Below are 27,770 nucleotides of genomic sequence, written 5' to 3'. Positions count from 1 at the left end.
GTTTCTCATGGTGTTCTAGTTTTTGCTTGATCTGGGATAATTATTTTATTTCACAGGCTTCTGCTCTCGAGTCCATGAGCAAAGTTTTTAGAAATTTATTTTCATTATGTAAATCAACTCTTTCACAAAGTAATTTCACAATGCTTGAGAATGGTCGATTACGTTAGGTTAGCAGTTAGCTACATTAAAAATACTGTAAAATATTATTAATGGTTGCTTAGGAATTACCAATATAGGAACACTGTTTTTAGCGTTAGTATTGGAAAATCTATAGTGTTCGAAAAAGGTATTTTAGGATATTTAATTTAACTTTACATAAAAGCCCCCTGTAAGATTATTACCATTATTTAAAAAAAAAAAAATTATTCTGTGGGAAAAACCCAACCAAGCTGTAAATATCCATTCTGTGGGAAACACCCATTATATTGAGAATCCTCCACATGTGGGATAGCACCCTTTCTGTGGTTTAGTCCCAGTCAGATGTGCAGATTTGCTGGACTTCAGTTCTCTGATATTGTAACTTTTCTGGTTCAACATGAGTGGCAGATAGCGTGATGTTGTATGGCTTTCGTTTGAACATGCGGAGAACAAAAACAACGTAATTAAAAGAACCTGATTTCAACCAAAAGTACAGGTTTGGTTTTTTTTAACCTGGTTTTTTCCCAACCATGTCTCTTTTCCACCATGCTGATGCCTAATTGTAATTCCGATTCAAATCGACAAATTAATAACTCTGATACAGTATTTTATCCACTCACTCTTTTCCACCCAATTTTTATAAACTAGCTAAAATCTACACTTATAGAATTTTTAAGGAACAAAGTAAATCTAGGTGACTTTTAACGAATAAATAATTTGTTTATCTGTGTTAGGATGAGTTTAAATTTGTCTGACAAACTTTGACTGCAGGTCTATCACGACAAAATAAGTTGAAAACAGCATATTCTAAAGTGCTTCTTAAGGCTGGTACACATCTTTGAAGTTGGCACTGAACTTCATTTTTATTGTAAATAATAGAGGAAGCAGCTGAGCATCTGGTTTTTGTTTAATTGAATGAAGTCTACAACCACTGCAAATTTGGTTGCTGTAGCAAAATTGTTTTATAAACCACAAAAATATGTGGAAATAAAGGTGTGACCAATGTTTCTGCAGTGTCAATGAACAATTAAATCTCGCATGTTAATGTTATAATTGCGGGTACTAATGTTCTTACTACTGTGTTTGTTAACCTGCTGAATGAGTTAATGTACCTTTTGCCCATTTCATTTTACGTTTTGTATATACAGACAGTGTAAATATAAAATGTAAATATAAATACCAAATGATGCACGGGGTTAAAAGTAAATAAAAAAAATAAGTAAAATTGATAAAATTAAATCAATCAAAAACTATGAGTTTTCTTTAACTTCATGGGGTGGAAAACTGTAACTCAAGAGGACATATTCTCTTGGCATCTACTTAAAATTTTTGAAAACCATTAGTCACAATTCCTCTTAACTTAATAAAATACTCACTACTTTAATGTACCTAGGATCGAAATGAATAGGTCCATCATCCCATACAGGATGTCTGGTGAGAGATGAATTAAGAGATTTTTAAAAATAACTTAAAAATAATTTGAATATATGTATTGATAAAGCCTATCCTAATTCATTGAGCCCAACTTCATTCATTTTGAGGGCAGAAAATAATGTTTGGAACTAATCCAAGGGCCAGACACACATGAATAAATATTTAATTTTTTACAGCATATTTTTAATGTATTATTCTGTAAGATAACCTTTAAATACAAGTTGTGGCATGTGATCAAAAAACAAACCAAAAAAAATTAACAAACATTAAACTTTAAATCTAAAAAGAATGACCATGAAACAGTATATAGATTATAAAAAAGTTTTAAAAATGTGAGAGAGTTTTTCAGTACTTGCCAAAGATGTGGAACATCTATATAACTTCAATAATGTACCGCAACATTTAATGTTTTCCCCCAGATTAAGGAATTATTTATGTTTAATTAATTTGTATAGGTTACGCTATGTCTAATATTTTATTTGTTTGAAAATGGTAATTATTTAAAAATGTATATCTACGTGAATGTTGTTCTATGGACTAAAATGAACGTTTAATTTGAACAATTACAGCGACCACTCAGGCAATGACTAGAGACGGTAAACCGTTAAGTTGACGCCGTTTTTATTAATGTAAATTATTATTTTAATATTTATGTATTTAAATTTAATGAGAGATTTTGTGTTCCGCGCTATTGTTGCGCGCAGATTTCACTAGTTTTACATTTAATTAATGTAACAGCTTTTGGTTTTCGGCCAATCACGAGCCGCTATTTGAAATTCGTCTCAATGTCTCATTGCTAGAAGAATGTAATGGCCGGCTTAAGCTAGAACTGCTATATGACGTCGATGTGAGAATATCCAGCGAAATAGCTAGATAATTAAAGGCATCCTGGACTAAGGATGATGATGATAATGCATTGTTAGGGTATAAACGTGCATAGTTGAGGCTTTATCTAAAAAGATAATGAACCTAGGAGTGATTTTTACGTGAGTAAAGAATTGTAAGAGTCTGTCACTCCAATTCAGATTTAATCACCACGTACCTCCCATACACTTCGTCACATCGCCGTCTAAACGTAATATAAACATTGAGAATTGACTTTAAGTGATAAAAATCTACGAGAAAGGTGATATAATTTATTTTATTTTTACACACAATTAACTTAACTCAGAGGTCTGATGAACGAGAGACTGAGCTCTACCGACGTAATAAAACCTATCTAGCCGAGGTAATAAATATTTAAGAACCCTAATTAACGAACTTGAACTGTGTAAATATCGTCGAACCCAAAATAAAGGCTTTTGCTTAGGAAGGAAATGTGCGCATCGTCACTCCTGTCAGTTGATCATTTTATGTGTTCTGTGGTGCCAAATAGCAGTTAGGGAATTTGAATTTAATAAATAAGGATTAATATTAAGGGTAAATTTGAGACATTCTTTTTAATAAATAAGTGAAATTTTTAATTTTGTTTGTGATATATTATTTCTATTTCACCTATTCAAGTATGCCTATGTCCTTCAAGCCAATCCTTAACTGTGGTAGATTTTCCCCAACATTTGTCAACTGAATGTTACCTAAGCATAAATAATCATATAATTTTACACAGAGAAAGAAAGCTCTACCAAGTAAATTGTCTAATCCAAAAAGGGCCATTTGTAGTACATCAAAGTATAGAAGTGTACGCACATATTAAACTGTCGCCTCAAAGTGGGGCCTAGACATACATCGAAACAATAAAGTATCAAAAGGGTCCCCTTACAATAATGAGTAAATTCATGTGTTCTCATGTTTTAAATACACTTATAATATGAAACCCTGATACAAAATTTAATGTAGAAATCTTTAAAATAATGCCAAGCATGAATAAATGTACAAAATTGGTTTTTTCAACTACTTTTCTTGATGCGAATCTCACGTTTCTGTCCCTGCCACTAGAATTTTCTGCTGGAGCAACTATGTTGACTGTATAATCGTTTCATTTGCATTGCGAAAGATAAAACTAGGCTATATAACGAAAGGGCTCCTATAAAATTGAAAAAGATTTAAAGAAAATATTACACCCCGCTTTGAACCTGGGTTTTGACAAGAATTTTTATTAAAATACTGTCCATCTTGTTAAAATTCTTTAAACAGTTAACACTATAAAGTTTCGTTTTCGCTTTGTGAACTATGGTTCGTGCGCAATCTGCAACAGATGGCAGCACTATTGTTAAACATTTCCGTTCCTCGCGACTTCCATTCCGTTTGCAAAATTACTCCTACAGAATACTGTATATTGAGAAATAAGATGTCGCACATCAATAATATTTTCTAATATTTATATGAGGGTATCACGGCTGACATATCGTTCTATAAATGCAAATATGGTTAATAGGCCAATTTACCTGATATTTATTTCTTTATTGAAAGATCCCTTATTTGGACCATATGAAAATATTTCTCGGGACGCCAGTTTACCATCAGACATCGTGCTCTGATTTTGTATTAAGATCAAAATAATGTATTAAATAAATAACCTTAAGTAAATTACAATTAATTTACCCCAAAAATTATTTTAATATTAGTTACAACAAAATTGCTTTGCTTGTAACCATCTTAACTCGAAATGGGTTAAATGAGAGGGTATCCTTGCAAACCTAGGTGAATAAGACAAAAGGAGTAATCATACTTTTAAATTTAATGCTCATTGTGTTTTTTAAGCCCTTGCATTATCATCTTAAAACAGGACCACTGCAAACTTAGCTTCTGCGGTACTTGGTGAATCATAGCTGATGTTTTTGTTCTAATTTTTACAGTGGCCAAAGAATGGTCCATGTCTGTAATTTTGAAATGTTTGTCGCCTTTGTGCAGGTGGATACGTCTCCTGAGATCGACCATGACGCAGGAGCTCAGACGTCCCTGCACTCAGGTAAACAACCAGGTTTGGTGAACTGTTTCAACCAGTTGGTTCTGCCAGACATTGCGAATGAAGTATGCTAATAAAGTGGAACCATAACATTTTCTATGGAAATACTAGGGAAATAAAGTTCCGTGCAAGTGAATGTTATTAAAAGGAACTTTTGCTTTTTGGATATTTATTATTTTTAAGGAAGAAAAAATAATTTATGACAATAAAGACGTTTGACGTTGCTCCAAATTTTAATTTAGAATACTAAGACACTTTTATTAATTTGCTTACTACCACATTGTACTAATTGTCCGGTCATGGGAGGTATTGAAATATTTTAAAAAATATACATTGACACAAGAAAAATCTCTTGGCGATCGAGGCCTGCCTCTACACCCCGGGATAAACCTGGCGCTCGGACTTTGTGTCCGGTCAAAATAGACATTTCAAATAACAAGAATTCAGACACAGCTGAATTTTGGTAGAGACCTTGGGTACACCAGTAGAAATAAAGTGCCATAGATCCCCATAGATCCCATGTGTGCTAAAAAAGTTATGAATCAAGAATACACATCATCAAAACCGGGATGCCAGTCTTCAGCTTAATTTTATGGGAAGGCAGGTAACCCCTAGGCAGGACGTGACTGACGCACCAAACGATAGCACGTTACAAATTATTCAGGGCAACACCATCTATTGAGGAAGTTCTAAACTAAACTTGTTATTAGTGCTTTTAGTTCACTAGTAGCCGTGAGCTTCACTAAGCAGATGGGTTTTCGCCAAGGAGAAGGTTAGGAAGTCTTGCGGTGGACACGGAGAAATGACACAAACTCACTCTTTGTGTGTCTATGACCTATCTTGTATGATTTTTTTTTTATTAAAAAACTGAATTAACCCCTTTTTCACTCACTTGGGGATGAAATTTCTTAATTTTATATAGTCTATGTCACTCGCCTGCCGAAAAAACTATATACAAAAAATCATGTTGATCAATTTCTCCGTTGCAGCATGAAAGGACATACAGACTAACACACTTTCGAATTTATAATATTAGTAGGGATATATGCAGAACAGTCTCAATTGACAGATTTTCCATATTATCTGAGCTGACCTAATGCGCCTTTCCCATCAGGGACTGTTGAAACATTTGCTTAAGGACATAGAAAATGATGTAACTGTTGTCTAAAGCCTAAAAAAAAGAGTAACACAAAGATTTCATTAACGAATGGTCGAATCATGGAGTGCCGTGAAATAATCTACACCAAAGAAAAGTTGGGAAAGCATCACCCTGGAGAATGATACCACTGGGCCAATTGAAAACCAAGACTGTATTCTTTTCATATCCGTGTTATCTGAGATTATGCTTATTTGAGGTTGCAGCAGTCTCGATTAACTTGGTTCATCAAAAAATTGTGTGTTACTTTTTGATTTAATGTGTTATTGAAGTACGATGGTTGTCTGAAAAGTTTTCGACCTCAACACGAAGATCAATAAAAAATTGGGGAATGGGTTTGCTCATGCTTTGGAATGTACTCTGAATTTTTTAGCCATTTTCAGTGCATTTTTTTTTTTTTTTTTTTTTTTTAACGATCGTTTGCATGAGTTGATGCACATTTTGTTTTGAGTTTTGAGCTGTCGTCGGATATTTGTTTTTGAAAGGCAATACGCCTACCCAAATTAAAGACCAGATGGACGCTGTGCACGGGGACCTCGCACCATCATTCACCACAGCGATTATTTTGGGCAGCTGAATTCAAAAAACGGGCGTTACCGGCTGTCGAGGTCGGATAGCTTTTCAGGCGATCCCTCGTGCATGCTGTTGATTCCGACCGTTCGCTGCGTTCGTCCAGAGACGGGGCCGGAGTACACGGGCAATCCTCTGGAGTGTCCGTTCGGCGATGACGACTACGACCCGACCATCACCGGCGTCACGAACTGCTGGCACGAGGAGGAGGAGAGCCATCTCCCGCTCCCGCTGTCGGAGGCACGGTACGAGACCTCGTGCACGGCAGTCGGCACTCGCACGCGACACGGACAGCCCTGACAGCGCTGGAGACAGAAATTAGCGTTCATCCATCATTAGTAAGGGACCGGAAAAATTTGCGGGGTTCAACGGCCTGTAGGATGAACTCCGTAGTTCTACGAGTACACTCGGTCAAATGCCACCCCACTCATTGGCTGCTGTCTTGTGAGATGTCCCAGCGTAGCGGCCTGTGATTCGATAAATCTTTGGTCGGGTGTTTCTCATTGGCCCAGAGTCGTCCAGGTGAGTTGTGAACCAATAGCAGAGGCAGCACTGAGGTATAACGATTTGTATTTTAGCCCATCGCGAAATGAATTCGCGAATTTTTCCGGTCTCTAATCGTTAGTCTTTGTTTTGGACCACCGGGCGCTTATAATTGTCTTGAAATTTTTTGCGCATAATTGTGCTGTTGGTACCTAGATAATACACTTATGCATATTAGTAAAGATTAGTATAAAACCATAATTTATGCACGTTTTTGAAGAAAGGGGCTTTGATAAGAGCATCGTTGTCTTACATATCAAGCAAGCATCATTTCGAAATCTATATTAGTTAATTAGTTATAAGCAAAATGAAAATAGCATTGAATCTTATGAGGTTAACGCGGGTTGCGTAGTGCCTCTGAAACACTGGAGTGGCCTCTTAAATTTCCATATTTTTTTTAAGTCAATGTCATTAGAACACATGACTTATTTTTCTTCTAATACCAACTCAATCATATGTCTTTATATTTCCTTAGTGACATCTAAAATATATTATAATTACATTATCTGGAACAATTTAAGTAATTCTATTAGTTTCATAATTTACAAATAAGACTCCAAATTAATCAATACTATAATTTAAAAAATTTACAAACTTCAATTTAGATCTACACAGTATCTTAGGCTCTTTAGGAGCTAGAACGAACATTTTAGGCGCAAGATTTGTGAGTGACTGCTTAAATTACAAAATTAAATTGCAACTATTTTATTGAAAATAATGGCTTCAAAATTCTGACTTTCAGTGGACACACTCATTATTTATTTGTACAATGAGTAAAAATAATGGTATTCAATGTGGACTAGTAAATAATTTAAATTGAATCAACAGTATTTTTCCAACAGTAGAAAAAGAAGCTAGTGTTCATACTCTACAGGCTCATATTAATCTATCTTAGTCTCTAATCTGTTCCTATTAATTCTAAATGTTAAAACAACCCCAGTGTATTTGCTTCTGATATATTTTATTTTATATTTCTGTATTTTTGTATTTGTTTGTATTTGATATGGTATTTACTGCTTTGGCCTTCAGCTGTTGGTAAACATCTCTAATCTCTATACATAAAAAAAATTAAATAAATAAATTAAAATAAGTAAATAATTTATTGTCATTACTCTCTAAGTTCTTAGCCACTAGAAACATTTTTTTTACCTTAATTTTTGAAGTTGGATTCTAATAACTAAAACATTAATTTTTCAAGATCTTGAATATTATTTATTTTTTTAATGTTATACACGTAAGATGGCTGAGTGGGCAAATCACTCGCCTCCCACCAATCTCCGGTGAGGTCACCCCAGTCTTCGCCATGAGCCGGTGGGTTTTCTCTCTCTCCAGTTTTCCATTAACACTCCGTTCTCAGTGCTAAACCACGTTTATGGATTTTCAATAATTATTAGGTAGCATGGTTGGCTGATTTAAACCGCAATGGTTTAACCCTTTGTTTCGTAGTGGTATTTCTATGATACCACTTTGAAAAAATGTTACTATTCGCAATGTTTCAGCGGTATTGCCGAAATACCTCGCGTGAGTAAGCCTTGTGCTGCTATCTGGCGAAACCTAACAAGAACAAGCAACGTTGGCTGCTTGCTTTAATTTTTCCTTCCGCCACGTCTGCTAAAAAGTTACACTATAGATTCTAATTTATTTTTAACATATTTCTGTGTGACTCAAAGAAAGTGTTTTAAATCAAGTGGTTTTTTATAAAAAAGAAAAAACCATCCACATTCTCATTACGTCATCTCCGACGATGAAGATGTCGACGAGACACCATGGTACCTTTGAATATATATACTGTATAGAAGTCGCGAGTGGATAGGATTCTCTCTACGTTTTTCAGGAGCGCACGACGAGCAGCTTGGGAAATTCACCGTTGCAGTGCGCTGCTGTAATGCCCCGTATCGTCTCAGGTTGTCATTTGCACGTTAGAGCGTGGCACCTGTTGCCCGCTGTCATTCCCCCACACCCCCCACCCATCATTCACCGCAGCTCGAGGTCGTTCGACGGGAGGATGGGGAAGGGGTGTTCGAAGAGTTCGACACTTGTCGATGCCCTAGAGATGGTGGCGATTGCGGCGGTGAATCAACCACCTACCTCAAAACCGTATTGGAAATTTAACCCGGGGCTGGCGACTTCTATACAGTGTGTATATTCAAAGATGGTACCGTGGTACGAGTGCGCCGTGTGTGTGGTCCCAGGGGCGTGCTGAGCGCCTTCAACCTGCGGCACAGCGACGAGGAGGACGGCACGCCTTGCGCCGTGTGGGTGGTGTGCGCGGAGCCGGGCTCCCAGACCGTGCTGCTGTCCGGCAGCGTCCGCGACGGCTGGTGCGCCTCGGGCCGGGCGCGCTGGGCGGGGTCAGTGCCCCGGGGGGGGATCTGCGAGGCGGCGGCCGTCGCCCAGCTCCAGCACCTGGCCGCCGCGGGCACGTCCCGCCAGGAGGTGACTCCACCCGTGCAGCCTGTCCGTGAAACAATGTCCCGGTTGCAACTGTAGGCGCTGTAGAGTTTATGGTTCGAGGTCACAAACAGTTCAAGCTAAAGTGCACGCGCGAGTACTGCTTTGTTGTTTTCTCGCTCTACAGCACCACCACCAACGCAAAATGGCGACTACCGGAGCTTAACCCTTTCCTGCCTAGAAATGGAAAAAAATCGAATTTTGTAATTTTTATTTCATTTTTATATTTAAGTAGGCATAAAAGGAGAACATAATATTTTCAAAATTTTTTTATTTATATTTAATATATTTTTTAATGATGGGACTTTTAAGTCCTGACAGGCATTTATCATATGTCCAGCTCAACGAACAAATAAAAGGGCGCTCCAGACTGGTGCATCGCTGCTGTATTAGTGCTGCAACCTCTCGGCTGTCAGTCGAACTTCTTCGACAACTGGCAGAGCGGAGCTATACAGGGACTCAGAGGTCCCAACAGGTAGCATGTGGTTTCAAACATGCACACGTTATTTCTGTGGGCCTTCAAACATTGTGGGACTCACAAGTCCCGCCAGGCAGGAAAGGGTTAAAGCTTTTTGCGTTCTGCAATTTTTACAATTTTGTCAAGAGTGAATTTGTGTGTTTTCAGTTCAGCATGCATTCATTTTAGAGTTTGTCGCAAAATAATTCCACCGATGGTGCAGGCCACGGGTGCGATCGTAAAGGAAAGATAGTGGGACGACCCAAAAGTGTGCAGGTCGTTGACGGTTTCGGAGCATCTCGCCCGCGGTAGCTCTAAGAAATCTGTTCGGGGAAGCAAGTCTTAAACTTCAGAATGCCAAAGATGACCGGTTTGAAGGTTTTGAGAACACGTTTGCCAATGCTTTAAAGCCGTACGACTGTGGTGAACGTTGTAACTTTGCACGTCGCGTGTTTGGGCGGGAAGGTGACTTTCTTGATCTTGTGGTGTTGAGCGATGAGTCAACTTCCTTTGTATCTGAAAATGTGTGCCATACAACATTTGTTATGAAAAGTTAGGTTAGAGTTTACCTTCAATTTGATGTATGATTTGTTGTAAATAGTCTAAATGAAACTGTTATTAATCTACCATTGAAACTGGGACATTCTTTTATGGACATCCTGTTTATACAAACTGGGGGGGAACAGGGTTTGAAATGATAGCGATTCACGTGCAAAGCGTACACACTGGGGAAAGCCGTGTGTTTTCTTAAAAGGCTGCAGCCGAGCTGGTTGTCAGCATCGTGACAGATTGAGGAGGCCAAATCTTGTATTCTACACATGTGGCCTATGCTTTCCAGTTCAACAGACATAACGAAAGCCAAGTGGATTGGTTTACTACATGGCACACCAACAGACAAATTTTTTTTGTACCACTTCAATATACAAAGTTACTTCATAAATATACTAGTCTCCCGCTATCCGCACTGAATGGGACTGGACGCTATCCGGATCACTGCAATTATGTGGGAACCTGCACGCAAGACATAACCAAAGCCAAGTGTATTTGTTTACTAAATGCACGCCAACAAACAAAATTTTTTTGGTTCCAATTTTATATATAAAGTTATTTCAGAAATATAGTAATGTCCTGCTATCCGCACTAAATGGAACTGGATGCTATCTGGATTACCGAAAGTCCGGAGTAAACTGAATTTGCCTTGAAATGCACGCAATACTAATTTTTAATGGGTAAAACTAAAAACTTTTAAATTTCCCAATAAAAATAATTAAGGGTGCACGTACTGACTTCTTTGTCTGTACTTTCTCATTTGTAAGAAATCTGTTTAAAACAGATACATTCAGAACAAAAATAAACTTTGAGTATTTGTAGTTTTAAAGTTACTCAATAAGAAGAAATGCATGACCAAAGTAATTGAATTTTTTTTTTTATGTTTATATTTAGGTGCAAACTTTGTATGGAAGTAATGACCTTCTTTGAATTACAAATGTTAAAAGAATTTTTTTTTTAAATTTGAATTTAGTTTTGGTAGGCTAAATGCTACTGGATTTCCTGATTTAACTCGAATTTTGGTGCTATATGGTGTATTAACTTGCATTTCATTTGTGTTGCTATATTTTTCAAGGTTATTTATATTTAAATGTAATCCACAATATAATCTTGTCCCTGACCTATGTGTTGGGAAACTGACAATTTTTTTTTTTTTTTTAATTATTTTGTGGTTGCTGAACCGAGATAGCTGATGCAAGACTCACCAGCCAGAGTGTCCACAGTTAGTACTTTCGTACTAGATCTAGTACTTTTATAACTTTTTTAGTGGTCTAGTACAGATCTAGTACATATTTCTTTAATATAATAATACTATAGTAACTCCAATATGTTTTATTATTAAGCATAATTATTTTTAAAAACTATGGAATGTATGCGTGTGTGGTGTGATATTTAAGTTTGAGCATTGCAATGTCATAATAACTTACTAAATTGTTAAAAAAAACCATAACAAATTATAATTTAGTACTTTTTTTTTTTTTTTCAAATCTAGTACTTTTTTCTCGCCCAAGTTGGTACGAAATATATTTTCCTTGTGGGCACCCTGTCGCCAGCGCAGGCAGTGCAGTGAAATGTTGTCTGGTACTGCTGTGTCGGCAGTTGTCGACGGAGGTGGTGTGCACCTACAACATCCACGGGGACTCGTCGGCCGGCTCGAAGCAGTACGTCGGCCTGGAGGTCAAGTGGGCCAACACGGTGACGCTCAACGCCCCGGTGTACGACGCGGACGCGGTCGTTGTGAGTGACTCCGTCGCCTTGCACGTGCGCACGTGCATGTTAGCGTTACATTCTGTCAGTTACTCGACTATACCGTCTCAATTTTCCGTCAAATGTACTGTTGAAAAAGCATGGTAACGCAGCACAGCACAAGTTTATTCGAGCTCCGAGGTTGGTTAACCTGCTGTATCTCGATGGAGGACGGACGTCTTGCACGTGGTCTAGGAGCGTGTGTTTCAGTGGGAAAGACGTTGCGATAATTACCAATGTTAGTGATTGAAAACATTTACGTTTGCTGATAATTTCCTAAAATATATTAAATATACTTAAGAAATGTGAGATCATTGTTCGGGAAGAAAGTCATACACATGACTTAGAGAGAGAAAATTAAAAATTTTTGTTGATGGAGACTGGTATTCTAATAAAAGGTTTATTTGAATTTGTTGTGTGTGCTTCTTCAGCAATCCCCCAAAATATTTTGTGTAAAATTTAATTGGTGTTTGACTGCAGTAAACAAAACAGCTGTGGTTGGTAGTCATTTTACAGTCTTGACACTTTTTTCAGTGCATCGTGGGTAAACATGTTACAATTCACAGTTTATCCATGAATATCTTTATAGGCAAGTATTTAGTATTTACATAAAGATTTTTACTGGAAATATTGCTACTGTAATAGCACTCTTGTGACAAGAATTAAGAGTACTAAAGAAAAAAATCACTGGAAGAAATCAACACAGTACCTAGAATGCTGTTAGTTTTACAGAAAACTTAAAAGGCTGTTTATAGTTTCGAATAATTCCCTAGTTAAATAATAAAGACTTAATAGAAACTTGCAAATATACAGTAAACTCGTGTAAGACGGTCTCGCATAATACGTTTTCCTGCCTATTAAGTTCACGAAATTGTTCCCTTGATCGCTTCCATATATCCCTATGTTAATTTTTCCCATTCATAATGTTTGCATTATTATGAATCAAATTTCTAATAACTTCATTTTTATGTACATACTCAGTAGGATCAACAAAACAATTTTCAAACTTAAAAGTTTATTGGTCTGAAAAATATATTGCCCTGTTTTCTTTTTCTTTTTCATTTCACACCTTTATATTATTGTTCCTTATACTTTTTTTTTTCTTCATTTTAAACTGTAGATCAATTTTACTTTGTTTAATGTGAAAGTCGGCAAAGAAAATGTTTTACTGTTAAAATTTGATATGAAAACTTTTTACATTCATTAAAAAAAATTATATTCAATTCAAAATTGGATTTTAATAAAATAATATTTGCAGAAACCTGAACTAGTGATGGTCCGATTACTGATCCAATTACCGATGCGTTTCTTTAACAGTACCGATACAAAACAGATTCAGCATGTTTTGTAAATAATAGTGAAAGTCTTCAGAAATTAAGTCAGTAAGTTATAATTATACTTTTTCATTAAAAAAACATCTGGTAAATAAAGAAAAATTTATTTTACAACAAAAACTTGTAATGTATATACATTATGCTTTTATTTAATTAAAAAATACAAAATTCAAGAATAGCCTTGGATTACATAAAAAATGTAGTATAAGATGCATATGCAACTATAAGCAGGTAAATAGGAAAGATGGGTCTTTTCTCAATTGTATCGGTTTTCAAGTATCTGTTGGGAAAAAAGGTTACGTCAGGAATTCAGAAAGTTGAAATATCGGCTGATACCCATTGTTGTGTAACTAGATATAGCCGGTGTTTATAAGGGAATTCAACCATTGAGATGTTTGCGACACTGACCATAAAGATACCGTTACCGGGCGCCATTTTGTGATTGTTCAGTTCTCTCCTTTGTTCACATAATGTGAGTAGGTTGTGTGGTTGACTTCAATGAGAACACGAACAGTGGGTATGTATGCCGTGCATACAATTCGTGTTCTGGACCACGGGACAGGTGCTGTGACTTGCGGGTTTGGACAGTTCCGTGCATTTCTCCCGCAATTTTTTTTGCGTGGTCCTCCGGTGGAACGTGGTTGTGACAGCAAAGGAACTATGCAGTGCAGTCAGTGGCGTAGCCATGATTTGTGTATGGGGGGGTGTTAAGAAGCATGGCCCCCCCGTATTAAAGGGGGGGGGGGCTCCTCCCCCGGGGAAATTTGGATTTTAAGGTGTAAAATAGTGGTATTTTAGCAGTTTTCGGTTCTTAAATTTAAACATTGTAATGGTGAAAATTTTATTAATTTTAATATGAAATTTGTTTGATTGATGAATAAGAAATTAATTAAAGATTTGGTGCTGGGGGGGGGGGGGGGGGGGTTTGAACCCCTAAAACCCCCCCCTGGCTACGCCCCTGAGTGCAGTGGTAAACGTCCATACTGAAACGATTGCTCCGGCACATCAGTCCTGGTGACGGCGGTCGGGGCCCACAGATCCTGAAGGCGACGGTCGGAGAGGAAGACAGCCCCGTGCACGCGCTCTGGGCCCAGTTGAACGCCCTCGCCTCCCTCGCTGATTGGCTGGAGGCGCCGCAGGAGGTGGCGAGGAGGGACGATTCTCGCCTCACCACCGCCGCCGTCAGGGACAGGATATCCTCGGTGCTGCGCGAGGTGACGTACAAGCTTGGCGTCAGGTCAGTCACGTTTCAATCAGGCTGTAGTGCTATTACTGTTCTTATGTCTATGAATTCTGTGCATACGTAACCAGTATAATTACCGTATTTAATCGCATAATTGCTGCACATTTCTTTTTAAATACTTGAAATGGAATTTTTTTAAATCTGCATAAAGTCCGCACCTGACAAAGCAACCTTGGCCACCCCTCAAAGGCACAGTAACGGGATGGAAAATTACAGATGCTGTCAACAATGCTTTGACCTTGAGTTCATTTCTCCGGAGCTGTCGCTGAGAGGGTTTTTCAGCATGGTGAAACCGTCCGGACTCAGAAACTCGCACTCCACTGCGCAACTGCCTGCGACGTCACGCGAGTTGCAAGGGAATGGGCTATATGTAGCACAAGCCAGTACACGTCAACTCACACTACGTCACAAAGTAGGGGAGGTAGTGGAGAAGTGGTGGGGGTACATGCGCACGGTGTTTTTATACACACAGCGGGCAAGGGACAGGGAGGGAGGCTCGCCGGCGCCGGCTAATGCAGACATTAGACATCTGCCCCGTGCCGTCAGTGGCCATCTCAATGAAAGATTAAATAATATCTTTTCACGCAAAGCATTTATTTTGTGTAGGCTGGCTGCGGCTTCTGAACGTAAGAGCGCACACGCGAGTGAGAGAAGAAAAAAAAAATTAGTAGCGTCTTCCACTTATCGCCGGCACCCAATTATCTCGACACCTGTCACATTTCTCACATCCACTGCGGAGGGTCGCCAGTCACCAGCGCTCTGCTAGTAAACTAATTATGAGAGAACAATTTTTTTACTCTACACAAAACGTAAAATTTTGAGGAAAAAAATTTTTTTTTTCTCACTTCACCTCATAATGTCCGCACCCCATTTTTTTTTGTCAAAAATGTAGCCAAATCACTGCGGACATTATGCGAGTAAATACGGTAAACAAATTGTGTCAAAAATTCTTTTTCACTTCTGAACTTAAATGGGTTGGTATGGGGAGGAAGAAATTCTCATGCTTGAAACCTAATAACTGGACAAGATTTTTTGTTTTATATTTAGACCAATATATTTTTTTTAAAACAGAAGATTTCTATATTATTGGATTTATTTTTATAATAATACTATTTTGTATAATGTACTCTCAACTAAATAAAATAGTTTATTTTTATGCTGGTTTTTTTAAGTTAAAAATAATTTGTAATGAATGGTTCTAAAACAGATACATTCAGAACAATAACAATAAATTGGTTTGAAAGTGATTCAATAAGAGATTATTAGTAAAACAAATTAAATTTTTTTTTATGTATGCACTTTGTTACAGTTTTTATCCATAAATAATGACTTTCCTTTAATTTGAAACATTAAAAAATTACTTTTTTTTGTGAATACGTTTTGGTTAAATACTGCTTATGTGCTTAATACCATGACATAACCTGCAATTTGGTGTTAAGGGCATATTGACACACTTTTCAGTGTTATTTAGGTTTTATCACAATTCACCATATAATCTTGTTCCTATTAATAACTTTTTTCATTGATAGTACACTAGCGTTTAAATTTTCTAAATAAAAGCGAAAACTTTATGCTTGGTCTCACACTCAGAGTTGATTTCTTCATTTTGTAGTCATTATAGGGCTATGTACTGGTATTTTGATTATTGTATGTTTTATTTGCAGTTTTTTGTTTTGTTTAGGAAATTGACTCATCAGCATATGAAGTATCGTTTTACGTAAATATTTTTAATGTCTTACCACATATTGTTGTAGCAGTTGATCAATGTAATTGTGCTCTATACGTGTGATGATTATTATTTTATGTGTTTTAATTTTTAATGACGATGAAGATGAAATCCACCATTTTTAATGACGAAAGTATCTTTTTTTAAAACGCCATACAATCTCGACTGTGTTTATAAAGTACTCATCCAGGGGACGTTGAACCTTGAGTCATTCATCGTCTCCGCTACCTCAGTGTTTGGCCTTTCGCTGCGTGCGTGCAGCAGTAGGCAATGACTTGAGACAAGATTATTATGGTTTTATTTATTCCTGAATTTGTTTAATGAAATTGAAGGTTTCTGAGGATAGTACAGTATCCAATGCACAAGATGTTAATACTTTTTACCAAGAAAATAGTGTATTTCGATAGTGCAACAAATCGTATTTTACTTGAAACAAATTAATTGGAAAATATTTGCGTGATTCAAGTACACGTCAGAAACTGAGAAGTAGAAATGAGGTTCAAAGAGGTGCTTTGAGGAACATCGTAATTAATTTTTGCTATCTGCTTGGCCTGATGCTAAAATAATAACAACATTCATTAATTTAGGCACTTACATAAATAAAATATTTGTGTTTTAAGTAATATATTATTTTTTTTATTTCTCATTTAATAATTTGTAAATTATTTCATACAGTAACGGTTACAACTGGTTGTTTATCTTGTGTGACGTACTGGTGTTCACGTATTGTATTTTTGTATTTGCATCTCTTTGTTTTGTGTTGTCATGTTGCGACCGCTTGCGTTGCGTGGTGCCGACGTGCTTGCCGTGTGTGGCCTCGTGCACCGACTGCATTCAGTGTGTTTGCGTTTCATGCATGTTTTGTGCCCGCCATCGAAGCTCGGTGGGCCTGTTACTACACGTGTATGAGTAGAGACTGGAAAAATTCGTGGGTTCAATGACCTCCAGGATAGACTCCACTATCCTCTACACACTCGGGCAAATGCCAACTGCTCATTTGCTGTTGACTTGTAAGTCGTCTCGACTGTGTAGCCTGTGATTCGACACTTCTATGAGTGAGGGGTCTCTAATTGGCCCTCATTAATCCAGATTAAACAGTGAACCAATGGCAGAAGCAGCACTAAGGTATAATCATTTGAATTGTAGCGTTTCACGAAATGAATCCGCGAATTTTACAGGTCTCTACCAATTGGAGACCCTCGCTCATAGAAGTGTCGAATCACAGGCCACCCAGTCGAGACGACTCGAAAGTCAGCAGCCAATGAACAGTTGGCATTTGCCCGAGTTTGTAGAGGATATTGGAGTCTATCCTGGAGGTCATTGAACCCGCGAATTTTTCCGGTCTGTATGTATGAGCGAACGCACCGTGTCAGGCCGGCGGCAGCCCGAGGGGGGGAGGCGGAGGGCAGAGCCCCGGGTCTGGAGCAGCTGGCGAGGACGGTGGCCGGGGGCAGTCGCCCCAACCGGGACCTCATGGACGTGCTGTGGCTGCTGCTCTGCGGTGGGTTCATCTCTGCAAGCTGATACCTGACAAGTAGGGCTGTTCCGATACCGATTCTGATCCTCCGATAACACCACTGATTCCGATACCACTGCCGATACTCTGAATTTTTATTTCTTTCTGAAACATGAGAAATTCTTTGTTTGTAAGGCAAGTGGCAACAGTATTTATGGCTTGGGCGTGAAATTGCAAATAAAATATCTTTACCGATACCTGCACTGATACTACTACCGATTACTGTGAATCGGCTATGACCTTAATATCGGCCGATAACCGGTACATGTGTCGGTATGGGAACAGCCCTAACTGACAAGTAAAGACAAGAGTTTACCGTTTTATTTTATAGTCCTATTTCATTTTTTAAAAATCCAGATACTGGTCTCATTGTTTTTATTTTTTATAAAGTTACAATTTTGTACTTTCTCCGCCAAAATGGTGGTAAAATATACATGCTGCAATTTTACGATAAAATAATTAGTACTAAATTTTTCTAAAACAAATACATTCAGAACAATAAAAATAAATTAGCGAGCATTTGTGGTTTAAAACTGTTTCAATAAGAGATGCTCAACTAAACATTTTAAATTAATTTTTCTGATCCATGCATTTTGGTATAATTTTTTTGTCTGGAAAACAAATTTCCTTGAATTGCAAACATTAAAAAGATAATTTTATTTTAAGATTTGAATTAAGTTTTGGTTAAATGCTACTTAATTACATGATATAACTTGTTGCATTTCGGTATTATCTGGGTTATATCCCAATTCATCATATAATCTTGTCCCTACTGATGAGATTCCTGAAAAAATTTTGTGTTTTTTTGTTGGATTTTGTGTGTTGCTTCCACCTTTTTTTTCTCATAGCCTTTAGATTATTTTCTCAATTTTCATTATTATTTTGCATCGGTTAAGTTTTGGCTTTGGGTCCAGTAAAGAAGAAATGTTGATGTTGCAGACTGTCGCGACAGTGAAGAGCTGGCACTGCACTTGTCCATGGTCCTGAACACAATCAAGTCTGAAGGATGCAAGTATAACGTGAGTAGTTTTATTGTACTTTAGCGGTATGAATTCGCTAATTTTCTGGTAATAAAAATTATAGTTTTATCTTTTTCAAGCTCTATAGATTTTCAGTGTGTTGTAAAGTCTACCAAAAGTCATGAAAGATTATTCAGGTTGGCCACCTGACCGGGAACATCAGGAAACCTTGAACTAGCCTTTTTTTTGTGACGGGACATCTTGTAAGGAACCCATGAATTTATGAAAACCATCAAGAATTGTCAGTTCGTCTAGCAAGTTGAAAATAGCTTAGTTATAAAAAAAATGCCCGTACCTACAAGCTGCCCCACTTATACATAATGTATTAGTTGGAGGGGGAGGAAGTCACTGCTCAATTTCTTTGTTTATTGTGCGTGTTTTTTTTTTTTGCAAGTGTAAATTGAATTAAGTAAAATGCCTTTATTTTTATTAATTTCAATTGATTAAGCTTTAATGACCAGTTACAGATATTTATGACACTAATTTTGAGGTTAAGCAATTTTACTAAAGCATTCCAGCCAAGCAGGTTGCCAGCGAGAGACGCTTCTCTTCTGCTGGAAACACTATCTCCAATCGTAGAGCTAATTTAACTCCTGAACGTGCAGAACAAATTATTTTTCTGCATGATAGATTAAAGAACAGAAATTAATACTCTATGACAATCTCTCAGAATTATTGTGCTGAAAAGTGGAAATGTTGAAACAATGTGAATGTACTTTTCAAACAACATGATTTTTGGTGCTAAGTTTGTTGAAGCTCAGTAAGGACTCCAGAAAAATTGACAAGGATGAAATTATGCCAAAGATGTTATATTTACACAAACATATACTTGTAAACTTTGGGTATGTTAGTTGGATGATATCAGTTACTAATGAACCAATGGAAACAGGTAAGATTTAATGGGGGGGGGGGGGGGGGGGATTTTTTTTTCTAGCAGTGCAAAATGTAAGCACAATATGTAAATAGTTACCCAAAATTAATAAGCTCACTTCATTTTAATACTTTATTCAAACAATATACTAACTTTAAGATAAAAATAATTTCCCAAAATTGCAACTGTACCACAAAAGCTCAAGGATGGCTCGGAAGTAAAATTCTTAGGCTCGCAGACCTCTAATGATAATAGTTTCTTTTTTTATTTCCATATTTTTCTCAAAAGTTCTCAGTTTATTACTCCATCACATTAAATTTATGTGCAATAAACTGAAAAAAAAAAAAAAAACCTTGAACTCGACTCGATACTCGGGAGTATTTTAGCAAACTCGCTCTAGCTTGACTCGAATTGACAATCCTCTGCTCGCAGACCCCTGGTGATGGGTGATGACGGATGGTGATGTGCAGATCCACCCGAGCTACCGGGGCACGCGGCTGGCGCGGCTGATCGCGGGGCTGGGCGGCGAGGGCGGCGACCGCCCGCGCGTCGCGCCGGCCGAGGCCTGCGAGCTGCTGCAGGAGGTGGGGGCGGAGAAGCTGTCGCGCGACTACTGGTTCCTGCTGCTGGAGTCGGAGCTGCTCACCGCGGACCAGCTGCAGCACAGCACCCGGCTGCCCGCCAGGTGAGGCCACAGGGTGTCCACAAGGAAGACAATATTCCGTACCAACTTGGGCAAGAAAAAAGTACTAGATTTGAAGAGAAAAAAAAAAGTACTAAATTATAATTTTTTTTTTAATGGTTTTAACAATTCAGGAAGTTATTATGACATTGCAATGCTCGAACTTAAATATATCACACCACACACACATACATTCCATAGTTTTTAAAAATAATTACGCTTAATAATAAAACTTATTGGAGTTACTGTAATATTATTATATTAAAGAAAAAAAAGTACTAGATCTGAGCATAAATGTACTAGACCACAAAAAAAAAAAATCTTATAAAAGTACTAGATCCGGTAGGAAAGTACTAACTGTGGACACCCTGGTGAGGGCTCCAGTGAAACTACCGTATTTACTTGCGTAAAGGCCCCCCTTTTTTCCCAAATTTTCGACTCCAAAAAAGGGGAGGGCGCCTATACGCGAATTTGGAGGAAAAAATAGATTTTTCTTTTCAAGTCGTGCGTCTTTGTTCGAATGAGGAAGGCGGGGGAGGCAGCGATGCGGCAGGAGGGAGAGAGAGAGGCAATGCTATGAAGGGGGGGGGGGAGAGAGGCAGAGGCGTGGCTTAACCTCCCTCCTGCAAGCTAGCCAGCCAACCAGACAAAGGAGTGTTAGAATCCTTGACCCACTTCCCTTCCTCCTTCACTTCCCCTCTTCCTATCCGACAACACTCCACATCAACACAGCGGCAGCGCGCGAGTCCAGCTTTCTTTATCTTTATGTCGTTTGAGATAGGACTAACTGCTTACGTCTGTCACGCCTCACGACGTTCCTACTGAGAACGGACAAACTATAATACCAGTCTCTGTATCACTGCCGCTTACAAAATCACCTCCCGCCGCTCACAATACATGGCTTGTTGTTTGATGCATGCCAAGCTGCCCTGCCCTCAGATAAACCCAGAAAAACACGTTTTTAAATTTTTTCTCAAAAATGTTTACAAAACAAGGAGGGGGGCTTATACGCGGGCGGGGTCTTTGCACGAGTAAATACGGTATTGTATAATTTTTCTATTAACTAGTTCTCTTTATAATTTAATTTTAAAAGATAATTGATTGTCACACTTAAATCAAATCTCAGGGAATTGTATAGACTTTTAGATCTTGAACCTTTACAAGTAGTGGTATTTTGCGTGAAGAAATAAAACTGATTTTTATTTAATTGTTTTTAATACTTTGTTTGTTCTTTAGTCAATTATTTGACAGTTTGTTTAAAACAAATGGTAGTTGAACGTGTATGAACGTTGTGAAACTGGTGGTGCGCAGCGCCGGGCCGGGGGAGGAGGCGAGCGGCAGGCTGGCGCTCCTGGGCCAGCTGCACTGCGTGACGGAGCTGCTGCTGCTGGCGGGCGCGCGCCTGAGCACCACGCATGCCGCGCTGCGCCGCCTGGGCGCCCGGGCGTGCCGCCGCCTGCTGCCGGCGCGCCGCCCCTTCCGGGAGCTGGCCCGCGGCCGGGGGGCGGCGCTCCGCTGCGGCGTTCCAGTCTCCCACGTGCAGGCCCACATCTCCCCGTATGTAACTACAGCCTCGTGTTTTCAGGTGACGTGACAACGTCTAGTAAATCGATGAACCGCCGGCTGCACGAACGAAAAAGTGTCCCGTAATGCGCATTGTCCTGTTACGCTCATCGTACACTTGCGCCGCATCCATCTCTCTTCCACTCGATTGGAACAACCATCGATTTGACTTTTTCGAGGCACATTAAACTTGAAACACTCCCATATGTTTCCTACTTTTCCTATCATCGTCCTATCCTTAACAGAATAACACAGATTGGAAGAAGTTAAATAGCAAACATGTGTAAAATTATAGTTAAAATAATCTTTTCGTTAAAGTAATAAACATATTTGAATTAATGAGTGCAAATAAAAGTAAATTTATCAATTAAATTGTAGATTTCATTTCACTCCTTCTTTGTATCCATACAAAATAGTGATAATTCAATAAAAATGATTCAATTTTATTCATAAAAGTATGCAATCATTTCATTAATGTTTTGTCATGACGTTGTCACGTTAAACTATCGGCCGTAAACCAACTTTACAGACAACCAATTTTTTATTGTATTAAACACATGCCAACAAATTAGATATAAAATTGAAAATATGAATGTTACGAAGGATTTCAATCACCACTTTTGAAATACTGTTAACAGTTTATGTACAAAACAGAAATAAATACCTATATGGCTGGTACTGTAACTGTTGGAAACTGTTAAAGAGTTTCATTAAGCTGATGCATCATCTTCATTGTTGTCAATAAAATAATCACAGCAAGGAAGTACTGTATAACCTACATTAATATTTTTGTACAAGAAACTAGTCTGTAAGATGGGCGCAATCTTGTGCTACTGAACATTCAAAAAACATCGGTCATAACATGTGCAGCCAATTACTACTACACAACCCGAAAACATTGACCCAAAATAGGTATGTTTACCTAAAAATCAGTGTTTCTGTATCTAAGGTGAAATTGGCCTGAATTCTCTATTGCGACCATTCCATTTATAAGTCCGTTTTTCCGGAAACCGTGAGGGGTCGCATCAGCGGGATTCTACTGTAGCATTATAAAAACAATTTTTTTGTTGCTGCCTGTGATGATTTTTGCGAAGATATCATACATTTAAAGGAGAAAATATTATCAGGTACATTGTGTGCTGTATTTGTTTGCATGTATGTAGAATAATATTATTTTCATGTGAACATAAAGTATGTAAAATGTCTACAAATCTGATCGGGATAAACAAGGTTTTACTGTATCATGATTGAAATGAATCATGATCTTTATATGCTCTCTTGGCAGTGCCTTCCTCTTAGTCTCTTGTAAAATAAGTTATTTTTTGTTGAATATGCAACATTGTGCATGAATGGTGGAAACCTTATTTTATTTTATTATTTCAAATTTTTATTCATTGAAATTACACATGTGACCAAAATTAATTTTAATTTTGTTAGGTTAATATATTTATCATTTTTAATCCATTTAAAAATCAGTTTTACAGCTTAAAACAACAAACAATTCTGTGAGCCAAATAAAAAAAATACCTTTTATTCTTTTCTATGAATATCGGAATAAGACATGATCCATCCTTCAAATATAAATATGAACAAGTCACTTAGCTTATAATCATGTTTTTTGTTTCATTTTTGCCCATCTTGATTTGTCCAATAGATAGTCTGTTTCTTTGGTAATCATGTCCATGTATCTATGTTCAAGTTTCTGACATTTCTCATGGTTTATGTAGTAGTACTTTTGTATGGTACCCACCATTAAAGGTTTTTCAGTGGTTGGTATGCATGTCACGAAACCATTAAAAGCTAAAGTTTCATTTACACTGCATTTGGTGGGATGAGAAACCTTTTGTGCCGAAACGAGCTCTGTAACTTCACCTGCCACTGTTCTGTGCAGGCATTTCTCCAGGTACCGCGTGAGTTTCGCAACCCGCCTGCCCTTGCGCGAAGTACAGACCACCTTCTTGTGCAGTCTGGAGCAGATATTCCCGAGCAACATCATGAGCTGCCCAGGTGAGCTGTTATATCACCGTACTCGACTTGTTAGCTTACAGTTCAGCAATGTGACCACGCTTTGCCGCTACAATAAGCTGTATGCAAGCATTCAAAATTTCAAAATAGAACAATTTTTTAAAAATATTTACTTATATCATTGATAAAAAATTTAAAAAAAGATTTTTAATATGTATGAGGCCAAGAAATTTGTATATGAGTGCATGTTTTAAGGCGTATAGCACATGTCAAATAATCAAATATGTATACGTGAAGTTTTTAAATAATTCCTTTCTAGTCTTGTTCTGTCAAGTAGAAATAATTCTTTTGAGTCGAGGTGAAGTTGCTCACTTAGTTCTCTGTCAGTCGTCTCAATCTGCCACACTTTAAGATAGGGTCTCTCTTAATTAGCTACAGATTTTAAAGGCAAGGTAGTTTGTAGTGATTTTTAGGCATGTGCGAAGGTCTCTTTTTAAATGCGAAGCGAAGTCGAAGCGAAGCTTATATTGTGCGAAGGAATGTCGAAGGAAAATCGAAGTCGAAGGATTTGAAATAACATAATTTTTAATATAAAAAAATTGTTACATACGTTTCATCATGATTATATAGACTAAAGAAAATTCCATTCTAGGTACCAAACATCTTCAAAAAATGTATGTATACTACATAAGTAATCTAAATGTCTTAATCCACAGGAAAAATAAGTACTTTTCATTTATTTAAAATTTGTAAAATTCATTCATCTGGTTTTCAGTAGTAAAGTTAAATTCCACCTGGCTTTGAAGCGTGTGAGCCAGCCATTTGAGGCTTGAAATTTGTCAATTCCAAGCCTTAGTGCCTCCATTCATGCTTTTTCTTGCAGTGCTGTGCCCGAGATGGGTATGTTATTAGAGCGTGCTTGCACAATCCAATCAGAAAGATTTTTGTCAAGGTCACTATCGATACATTTGCTATATCTTTTCCTCTTCTGGTGCAGTTTTGCAGCATTTTCTTCAATTTTTTCTTCGTCTTTTATTATTGTGGACAGAGTTGTAGGTGCAATATTAAAGAGTTTTGCAACATAACACTTTTTCTTGCAGTTGTCAACAGCTGTAAGAATCTCTAGTTTTTTTTTTTTGCAATGCTGATACCCACACGTTGTTGGGTACTCATAACTTCTACGGGTAGGCCTACCTACATATGCTGCCGTAATACACTAAATATAAAAATATAAACAGGTTATCCACGTCGTCACGTCGCCATTAAACAAGCTTCACGAAACGTCACAAAATGTTCACTAGCGTCGGAAACTGTGTGCCACTAGATCTGTTAAATAAATGTTGTATACTTATTACATTTGTGTACGATTGCGAAAAATGTCAATCTGAAATGATGTTTACAAACAAATTATAGGTTAGGTAATCGTAACAGAAAACAAACGGTAAAAAAAACGCATTAGTAGTCGTTGGCCATCGTGTAATCCACGTTTAATGTACCTAGCCAGATATGGCCACTTTCGGCCAATATCCATTGCTACAAATTCAAACGCGAAAATACGCATTTTGTAGGGTAAATATTATAATAGAATCTTTTTTTCTTAATTGAAAAAGTTAAACGTTTTTTTTATTTATAACTCTTGATTATTCCGCATAAATGTTATGTTGCTACACCAATCACACAAAAAACAGACTTTTTTTTTGTACGAATGAAATTTCTATCCGCACGGTTACCAGCACTGAAACTGCCATTTTACTCAGCGAAATAAAGAAAACGTTTCTAAACAATTTCCACAAGACCTGTCGTTATAAACAAAGCTATATAATTGTGAATGAAATGAGAAAATGATTAATACTTTGTGTATTAATATCGGCAAAACGATACGTATTAACGAGAAATTACCGTCCAGGGCTTTCAGAAACGTACGTTATATATTTATTATGCCTATTAATTTGCATGGCGTTTCAGGGGACCGGCGGCTTTATACGTTATACTGGATTGTACGTTAACAAGAGGGACGTACTAGAGAGAATATGCTGTATACATAAACGGGAAATTACCCGCCGCAAATATATTTTGGCAGTATACATATATATTGATCCATATAGTGGGCCAAACGTTTCTGGCAAAAATCTTCGACTTTTCCACTCGAAGTTTATTTTTGTCGAAGCCAAAGTCGAAGGAAAAAAATATCTTCGATTCGACTTTGAATACTCGAAGCTTCGCACACCCCTAGTGATTTTCTCCTTTTGTTTTTTTAAACCTGCTGGTTGAGTAGTTCCAAGCACTTCCCGTTCCCTCATCTGCTTGCTGGGGCATAGTGGCAAATAACAACTTGCGCAGTTGGGTTTTGCACATCAAGCAATCCTTGCTCAACCAAGAAAGAAGGATCGCATCTGTAATTCGGAAAAGGGGGGGGGGGGGGGGGGGGGAATCTAACATTTTCAGTGTAAGGGTCGCCCTCGAATGGCATCAGTTCTTTGCCTCTCCCCTTTTCATCTTAATGGCCCAAGAATACTATTTTTTACACTCGTGTTTTTTTCCTTCCCATCTTTAAACAATTTTTTTTCCTCAACCACACAGTGCAATATTATTATTTTTTATAAACCTTAAGTTACAAATCTTGCATAAGGGTCGCATTACATTTTTTTTAAACTAAAAGTCTGCATAAAAAGTGTGACCCATACACAAATAAATACAGTACACACAGAATTACTTAACACAGCCTGATTTCGGCTAATACAACTAACCCAGCCAAACTGTAGGGACTGGAGTTGCTGGTCCGTTTCCCCATTGAGGGTTTTTGTTTTCTATAAAAAAGAACACTTTTTTCAGCAGTTTTGTCATAGAATGTTGCATTAGAAAGTGTTATAAATCTCATGTCAAAAATAATGTTTTGATGCAGTTGCATCACAAAAAACCAGTCGGAATAGACGTGATGATTGTGTACGGTGCCAGTTCCCATGCATTTACAGAGGGAAGGAGAACCATACTGCTGCATGGCCAACACACTGGCTGGTTTAGCTTCTTGCAGACAGCCGTGTAGCCGCCCTACAGACGGCAGAGACATCTTAACTGTGGAGTTCATGATGTTTTGCTGAGCTATTTTAATTAAACAATTTATACGTTATTGTAACATATTTATTAAGAACCAGCACATGCTAGTTATTTATGCTCATATTCAATGCAATGTTAATTTTTTTTTTTACCCACAGTGAAAATTTTTTGCATTAAATTGCATTAAATGTTACTCCATATATCCATATGCGGGTAAACACGGTATATGCTTTGCATGGCACATTGATGTTCTCAGATGAGAGTTCGTCGTCGGAGCAAGCGGAGGACACGTACTATTGCTACGAGCTCCTGGAAAATAAAAACAAGTTGACGTGAAGCACTCCACCGGAACACTGGTTGTGTGCGTTGACGTTCGCAGTCTCCCAGAGACGGGAACTTTCTGCAGTTGGTTGCGACTGCCACAGTCACTCTTCATTCCAGGAAGGTTTGTTTTCTTTCCTTCTTGATTCTTGGAAATGTTTCCTAAACAAATTAATTTTCTCTTCCTCCTTTAGATCTAGTTTTTTTTTAGTTGTGATTTCAGTATGATATTTCTTAAAATTGTGGTGAAGCAATGCAGTTAAAAATGGATCTTTAAAAATTATTTTTGCAAGATGTTATTTATGGGATCTATATGTCAACCATGTGTTAAATGTCACATTTTGTGACTTCTAAACAACAGAGTTACTAACTTTTAAGACACATGCTGCATAGTTATGAAAACCTTGATAAACAGTATATACACATCTACAGAGAATTATATGTGTGTGTGTGTGTGTGAAGTAGATTTTGTATGATGTATAGGGAAACATTGCTAATCTTACTTTGATTTATTACTGTGACATATT

The 27,770-nt window shown here is 37.6% G+C and overlaps 1 protein-coding gene across 1 annotated transcript; it reads left to right on the top strand.

Annotated features, from left to right (window-relative positions):
- The first annotated feature begins 1,538 nt into the window (after positions 1–1,538).
- Positions 1,539–27,367, top strand: LOC134540959 (protein zwilch). The gene is made up of 13 exons (XM_063384049.1): positions 1,539–1,572; positions 2,533–2,558; positions 4,423–4,480; positions 6,310–6,448; positions 8,939–9,182; positions 11,803–11,940; positions 14,321–14,520; positions 17,626–17,753; positions 18,708–18,787; positions 20,129–20,343; positions 21,652–21,897; positions 23,795–23,910; positions 27,179–27,367. Exons 1-13 carry the CDS (start codon positions 1,539–1,541, stop codon positions 27,256–27,258), a joined length of 1,704 nt encoding a protein of 567 aa, XP_063240119.1. The 3' UTR covers positions 27,259–27,367.
- Positions 27,368–27,770: the final 403 nt, after the last annotated feature.

This window comes from Bacillus rossius, chromosome 17, assembly GCF_032445375.1.
Source record: "Bacillus rossius redtenbacheri isolate Brsri chromosome 17, Brsri_v3, whole genome shotgun sequence".
Taxonomy (NCBI): domain Eukaryota; kingdom Metazoa; phylum Arthropoda; class Insecta; order Phasmatodea; family Bacillidae; genus Bacillus; species Bacillus rossius.
This window is presented reverse-complemented; position numbering and strand designations above follow the sequence as displayed.